Source organism: Haliotis rufescens, unplaced genomic scaffold (genome assembly GCF_023055435.1).
Source record: "Haliotis rufescens isolate VD_foot unplaced genomic scaffold, xgHalRufe1.0.p SCAF_12, whole genome shotgun sequence".
NCBI lineage: Eukaryota > Metazoa > Mollusca > Gastropoda > Lepetellida > Haliotidae > Haliotis > Haliotis rufescens.
The window spans coordinates 7,127,214-7,134,994 of record NW_025963802.1 but is presented as its reverse complement, the minus strand read 5'-3'; the positions used below and the strand labels follow the sequence as shown (position 1 = coordinate 7,134,994).

The 7,781-nt window shown below is 37.6% G+C and overlaps 1 protein-coding gene across 1 annotated transcript; it reads left to right on the top strand.

Moving 5' to 3' along the window:
- Positions 1-2,027: 2,027 nt before the first annotated feature.
- Positions 2,028-7,436, top strand: LOC124141282 (chorion peroxidase-like). The gene is made up of 12 exons (XM_048393858.1): positions 2,028-2,090; positions 2,356-2,386; positions 2,688-2,777; positions 3,089-3,211; positions 3,635-3,746; positions 3,862-3,995; positions 4,203-4,376; positions 5,167-5,262; positions 5,631-6,294; positions 6,422-6,591; positions 6,844-6,949; positions 7,234-7,436. Exons 1-12 carry the CDS (start codon positions 2,028-2,030, stop codon positions 7,292-7,294), a joined length of 1,824 nt encoding a protein of 607 aa, XP_048249815.1. The 3' UTR covers positions 7,295-7,436.
- Positions 7,437-7,781: the final 345 nt, after the last annotated feature.

Genomic DNA, 7,781 nt, shown 5'->3' with positions numbered 1-7,781 from the left:
GACATTAATATCATATGTAAACTTATTATTACCTTCACGTGACTGTACAATGTTGATACAAAACAAACCCCACTTCTGTACTATAGGTCATATGGCCTAAAAAATTGAATAAACTTCTGTCTGTCTGTCTGTTTGAATATGTTTAGCTGTATTTACATCCACCAAATAATCTGCTTTGGAATATAACATTTCTTCTAAGTATCCCATTACCAGAGTGGCGTATGCTACTTTGTTCCCATGGCTGTTCCGTTTATTTGCTGATAAAACTTGTTGTTGAAATAGAACGTGCTGTTCTCCAGTATACATTTCAAAGATTCCATGATGAACGTATGCGTGAAATTTCAGTCAATGGCATCTGGATGTTTATTCAACTAATATTGCACTGCTTCAAGTCCTAGATCATGGGGTATATTAGTATACAAACTTTTCAGATCAAAGGATACATTAAATACATTAAAAGCACTGAACGTGCTATAGAGGGATACAGATGCACATGTAGGTTGCGCCACGAAGCAATGATTGTATTAATATTTGGCATATGAGAGTGGAAAGATCGGGCATGGTTCTTACATATTTGGACAGCCATGTTTGCCGAATAAACAAACACAGATTATCCCGTAATCCGCTGATGCTGATGATAATCCGTGATAAGTTTACATCTTGTTTTCGCTACAAATCCGGGATTATATCAATGAATGGTGTTGATGTGGTCGTGTCGTCATCAACTGTAATTGAGTGGTATAATAATGCTGAGACAATTGGTAATTCGCTTCTCATCAGGAGTTGTTCTTGACATGTTTTGTAGACAAGTGTTGGGACACATTGAAATAGTTACCACGTTTTGTGTCTGGAGGATTTTCTAGTCCCCGCGTGTAATGAAATAATACATGCAGGGTCAACTTTTGAAAATAATTGTCCATCATCGATATTGCTAATAGGAACTGACAATTCAATGTAATCGTAAATTTTCCACTTATTCATAAACACGAAGTCCAGTCGTACATTTTATGTTGTACACACATATCTCAATAATAATTCTGGAAAGTTAGTACTGGTTGTCAACGTTGATATATGCAACAGTCAGTATGTATGTTTCATCGAGTATGGATAAGCGAATCTTTGGCAGATAACATGGGCACGTGATACTTGAGACACGTATTGGATACCACTACTAAAACAACAACAACAAACTACTACTACTACTACTACTACTACTACTACTACTACTACTACTACTACTTGAAAACTTCTCTGTGTAAATAAAAATGAATTAACCGCACTAAGCAGTATTCAAGCTATATGACGGCAGTCTGTAAATAATCAAGTCTAGACCAGACAATCCAGTGATTGACATTATGATCATCGATCTACGCAAAAGGGAAACGATGACATGCATCAATTATGTCAGCGAGCCTGACCATCCGATCCTGTTAGTCGGATTAAGAAAGAGATGGTGTATTGAAAATATGTCCTCAAAGTATATTATGAAAACGATTAAAATTACAGTAGCAAGTTAAATTTAATATACTGATTAGATCCTTGTGATGTTCAAGCTAAAAGAACTACATATCTGAAGGGAAGGGTCACGTGACATATTTTGTGGAGAAGTTCCTTAGAGATTGTTGGATACATTAATTATTTTATTAGTTCCTTAGGTCAATTAACAAGAAACTAATACTTTCTCCAGTTTCAGTTCTTAGTTTTACATTACTATGACATATAATCATAACAATGCATGTCAATAATACCCTCTGATGAGAAGCAGTTTACCAACTGCCTCGTTATTGGTGTTTATACACCACACCAAGAACAATGGAGGTGATGACGCTGCTCCGGGATAATCAGCCTGCCTCTACATAATCCAAAATGTTTAGTCCCCCCATGTAGATGTCGGATTATACCCACCAGGGGAGAGTGAATTAAAGGGTAATCTGTGTTGATTTAATCCAGGAATATGAGTATAAATACACGGTCCCATCTTTGGTGTATCAGACATTCCAACTTTGTACTGGACAGAAGCAGAAACGATGAAAGTTGTGTTGTTTGTGTGTATGTTGACCGTGGTCACTGCTGGAGAGGCGGTCAAAGAGGTAGGTTGTTTTTGGGTTCTTCTTCTACTTTTTCTTTTTATTCTTCTTCTCATTATCGGTATTAGTATTTATCTGGCCATTGAATGTCTGTAGAAAATCAGTACATATAAGAAATGTTATGTAATTTCTAACTATGGACTTATGGTTCTAAAACTGCTTTCTCTCATCATGTTCAAACTTATGGGTGACCAATGGTGTTTGAAATTATCACATCTGTTTTAACCTTGACCGATTATTTAACCGATGTTCACTCATTTCCCTATAGGTAAACAACATCAATTCCGTCATTGAGCAACGTGAGTATAGTCTTTTAAAAATAATGAAATAAATCTTGACAAGCAATAGTGAAGGATCGAATAATACTATTTTAGTTCCTTCTGCTTGGGTGTAACTCACGCAACTGGGATCATGTTACATGCTGAAATAAAGTGATATCAGTTCTAAACATGCCAACTTTCTACTAACTATTATGCTTAGTCCTTCAATGTAGTGACGTAAATTTTTAAATGAATTTTACTAAATATAATTTGAATGCATTAAAGTATAGATATTATATTTTGTTTAGCTGAGCTTTTTAGTAAACTACCTTTCCTTCAGTCCAGGCAATACAATCAGATCTGTTTGGAATGGACCGCGAGACCAACAAGAAATTCTCTGACGATGTCACTGATTTGTCCAAAACGAACAGTAAGTTCACACCGGGTACATTGTTACAAGTCGAGATACACATTTGATGTAACGATGGTTGGAGATAATAATGTTGTCTTGAATTCTAAGATTGAAAGAGATATACAGACATAAGATGAGTAAATATGGTTTTGGATATACCCTGAACGATGGTTTGATACTGCCAGATTGTTTCACATACCCGGTTTAACACAACTAGACAGAAGAAAATATAGGGTGGCGGAGTATGAATGTTTTTTCGATTGCATTCATAATCTATGACAGCCCTATTTCTCTATGCTGATGTTCAAACTTACTTACTTACCTATTAGATTATGTTGCTGGTGCGACACAAACTTCACCAACGACGTGGGGTGACAACCAAGGAACAGTTAAAGGACAAACGCTGGACAGAGAAATCAGAATAATGGACATCATGTTCAGACTCCTGCATGGTAAGAAGTTAAATGTTCAACATTGACGGCATCACTATCCATGATTTGGCGATTTGTTTAACTGACAAATCTGATCATACTGTATTTATTGTCAGTAAATACATTGAATTGGTCGCTACTTTAGTCCAGTTTTCATTATATTGTGAAGCATTATACCATGCTTTAGATACTCACTTTGTTTTGAAACAATATAACTTATATGTGTATACTTCAAAGGATTTATTGCATATGAGACACACCGATTACAAATTCTATTTATTTGAAACAAATATTTTGCTGATACGCGTCTTCAAACATCATTATACACTTTATAACATCAACTAGTTCAGATGTTGGGACCTTTGATAAGAATTCCGAAGTAAAATGACACTGAAATTGTCCCATGATAGTAAACAGTGTGTTGATGCCTTTACTTTGACGTAGGTGATGACGAAGACAAGTATGTTGTTTGTACACTGGCTGACGCCGCCGAGACGTCTCAGATCTCCTTAGACGACATCAGCACATCCAAGTATCAAGACAAACACACCATCAGGTCAGTTTCGTACTAACTCTCATCTATGGACACCTTCGTTTGTAGTTGAGAGTTTAATATAGTTGATATCGACACTAATTACCATCAGATTTGATAACATCATTCATTTTCTCAGACGGCGCTCTATCGACTGCAAACAAGACGCCCGTTACCGGACAATGGACGGAAGTTGCAACAATGCTCGCTGGCCAACATGGGGATCCACCAACCAACCATTCAAGAGATTTATTGATCCTGCATATGATGATGGTAAAGAGCAGGTTTTCTTCTGATATCATATTGATATAAGAACTTAAAAATCATTATTTCATGCTAATAACCATGGTAATTAATTAATAAACCAGACCGTTTGATAGCAAGTCTTGTAATTATTCCATTGACATTTAGTTATGCCCTTTCAATATCACAACTAACTATGCGCAAGGGAATTTTTAAAGCAAAGGTTTGGCTTTCCAGGCAAGTTCGTTCCCCGAATGAGAGGCGTTGATGGTTATCCCCTTCCCAGTCCACGTGCCATCAGTGTGGCCGTACATCCGGGAGTTGACAGTCCTTCTAACGACCACACAGTGATGGTGATGCAGTGGGGGCAGTTTGTGGACCATGATCTCACCGGAACTCCTCTCCATGCAGGTAGGTGCCAAGTGGCCAAAACTCTCTGACTATCAAAGTGACCAGAAGTGTGATGTTGAAATCAGACAAACTGTGATATATTTTTTTTTGTAATCCATATTTTTCGAACCTATTTTCATCATTAAGCTATCCATCTGTGAACTTTACAAATCCTCATATTCCTTCAAGGTGATGTTCACTCCAAATGTTGCGATGGTCACACAACAGGAGAGATGCATTCTGATGTACAAGCTGGGTAAGCAATCAACATTCTATATTTTCCACACTTAATCATTCTGTTTCGGTTAATCGAAATTACTGGTCGTCATATTTAGAATAAAGAACAGACTTTGAAATTACGTGGCATTGTAGACATTATTACAATAAGGATGAAAGAGAAAAAAGCCTTTCCATCACCATAAACCTCTACTGTAAAATCCCGAGTACATCACATACATGTGCTTGTGCATCATAACATATCACAAGCATTATCATAACAATGTTTGATTGGAACAAGGAAACATGTTAATTCTTTTGCTATTTCGCTGTTCCAGCGGCCCTTGTTTCCCGATCACCATGCCAGTAAATGAAGGACATTCCCAAAAGAACTGCATGGAGTTCAAAAGATCAGCCCCAGCACCTGGAAGGAGTGAGTATATGAATACTAAGCTGTGAAGGTTACCTCATCTCAATATTGGGCTGTTCAGTCATTATTTTTCTGTTCTTTTTAACATAACGTATTAAGTAACGAAGCCATAAACAACACTGTATGATAATACCCATGTTTAATTGAAAACCATGTCACTTCCAGATACCCGGGAACAGTTGAACCTACTGACGTCCTTCGTGGACGCCTCTAACGTGTACGGCCTCAGTCAGGATCAGATCAATCACCTCAGGAACGGACGTAAGTCAGGCAATATTTAGCAATGAATTATAATTTGTGATAAAAGAAATATGTTACATTTTGACAGCATACCCCCGAGAGTAATTTTTACATACAAATAAATGTCGTCATTCAACTTTTCAGCCTACTTAAAAATCAAGGGAGATAACCTGTTGCCAGAATCCAACCAAGGCAACTGTCGTACAAGCAATACCAACGAATGGTGTTTTGAAGCCGGTAAATACAACTTATTAATGTATTCAAAGTAATATTTTCAGAGTCTGTTCATAAAGTACTTCACACATGACTATTTGGTACAATTTGAAATGATATGGATAATTCATTTCACAACATTGTCACAACTTCTTTATAACTAACTTTATCATCAGGTGACGACCGTGTGAACGTGTTCCCTGGTCTGGCCGTGCTACACACCGTGTTTGTCCGAGAACACAACCGTCTTGTCAAAGAACTTGCTGATGTCATGCCATCGACCACTCCTGATGATGTCTTGTTTGAGGAGGCCAGAAAGATCGTGTCAGCCATCATCCAACAAGTCACCTACCGCGAATGGTTGCCCATTATTGTTGGGCCCTTGGCCATGAGGAAGTACAGACTGACCCCTGGCTTCAGCTTCAGGTACAACATCACCCAAAACCCCACCATCTACAACGTCTTTGCCACCGCCGCCTTCAGATACGGCCACTCCACCATTCCACGTTTCCTTACCCTCGGAGATCGACATGTACCAATAGAACAGCTCTTCAACAGACCTTCTGAAGTCATCAAAGATTTGGACACCGTGCTGAAGGCTATCCTCAAGGACAGACATCAGGAGGTTAACCGCTTCATCAACAGTGGGATGACTGAGCATTTGTTTGAGACGTCGGGCAATAACGGCTTTGACATCGTGTCCTTAAACATTCAGAGAGGTCGTGACCATGGCCTGCCATCATACAACAACTTCCGCAAGGCATGCCAGCTATCGGAAGTGACTTCATTTGATGACAGTGTATTTGGTAAAGCAGGACCTGCTTTGAAAAGTGTATACAGGTTTGTCTTATCTAATTTACTCTTATATGTGAACAGAATTAGTGTAACAAAATTAAAAAATATAGATAGTTTAACTCTTCTCTGACATTTCTCAAGATCTCCTTACATATGTGTATTCTTGCTTCAGTTCCCCTGATGACATCGACATATTTACCGGTGCAGTAGCTGAACAACACTTGCATGGCGGTGCAGTGGGCCCACTCCTCGCTTGTCTGATTGGTCAACAGTTTCATGATCTGAAATATGGCGACTCATTCTGGTTCGAAACATCTCATCCAAGAAAGGGCTTTACATCAGGTACTGTCAAATTTGTTTGTATTTCTGCGTGCTTGTATGGTTTGTTAACATATTTGTTTTATGTCAAAATATGTACTTATTAGATAACCTAACATACCTTTAAGATGAAAACGCTATACAATTTTGTTTGTGTGACGTTTCATGCTATTCATCAAAATGTTTTGCTGTTTCACTGACAATAGTGTGGAAAGATACTCTCTTGTTCTCCAAAGTGATTGTACATATAAATAATAATGGCATTTTCTATTTCAGGACAACTGTCTGAGATCCGACGAATGCGCTTTGCCAAAATTCTTTGTAGGAATTCAGGAGTGAAGTCCATCCAAAGAGATCCTTTTACAGTGTACTCAAAAGAAAGGTAGGCAATGAAGACATCTAGCTTCATCACTTGTCAGTAATTAATTATTTCACACGGACAGAACTCATATTAATAAGCGACAGGGTATATCTGACGTACTTCATTTAGTGAACATTGATCAGAATTGTAACCTGGATCCATTTACACCTCGTGACACACTTTGAATGTAACATATTCAGGCTCATTCAGTTATATAGGATACGAATGTCAAACCTGATCACATGAAGTATGCTGACGGAAATGTTGCTATCTTAATGGGATGACATAATTTTTGTATTTTACAGCAATCCCATGATACCCTGCAACGATCTTCCAACAATCGATTTAACCAAATGGCGGAGATGAGAAGTTGCTTGGCCTGCCCTTAGGTTCAACAATGAACCCGATTACTTGAAACATAAGATTTTTTGCATGTGAGGTGTTCCAACACGTATATCCCACACTACTGGTCGTGGTTTGTAAGATGCATAAATCACAGAGTACATTACATTTTTAACATTTTTGTTCAGTTGTCTTCATAGTAAATATGTAATGCCAAGAACATTTGGGTATGGCATTTCACTAATAATGCTGGAATTATTAACTAAAATGTCAGTTAAGATTATACCTGATTATAATTCCTACACTTAATGAGAACAAAACAAATTGGTAACTAATTAAGTGTGTGAATCCATCAGTCACACCATCAAAGCGTTTAATCACAGTATACAAGTTGCATTAATATTGGCAGTGTATGTTTATGGCATTGTATAATATATTTGTCAAGGGCATAAACATATTCTACATGTTTGACTTGCACTATTTCATAGATCTATGAAGGAGGTGTATTTTA

Excerpts from the sequence above, each read along its gene's own strand:
- LOC124141282 (XM_048393858.1), top strand. The coding sequence starts at position 2,028 with ATGAAAGTTGTGTTGTTTGTGTGTATGTTGACCGTGGTCACTGCTGGA. Across the intron at positions 2,091-2,355 it reads CTGGAGAGGCGGTCAAAGAG|GTAAACAACATCAATTCCGT; the intron begins GTAGGTTGTTTT and ends ATTTCCCTATAG. Across the intron at positions 3,747-3,861 it reads CAAGACAAACACACCATCAG|ACGGCGCTCTATCGACTGCA; the intron begins GTCAGTTTCGTA and ends TCATTTTCTCAG.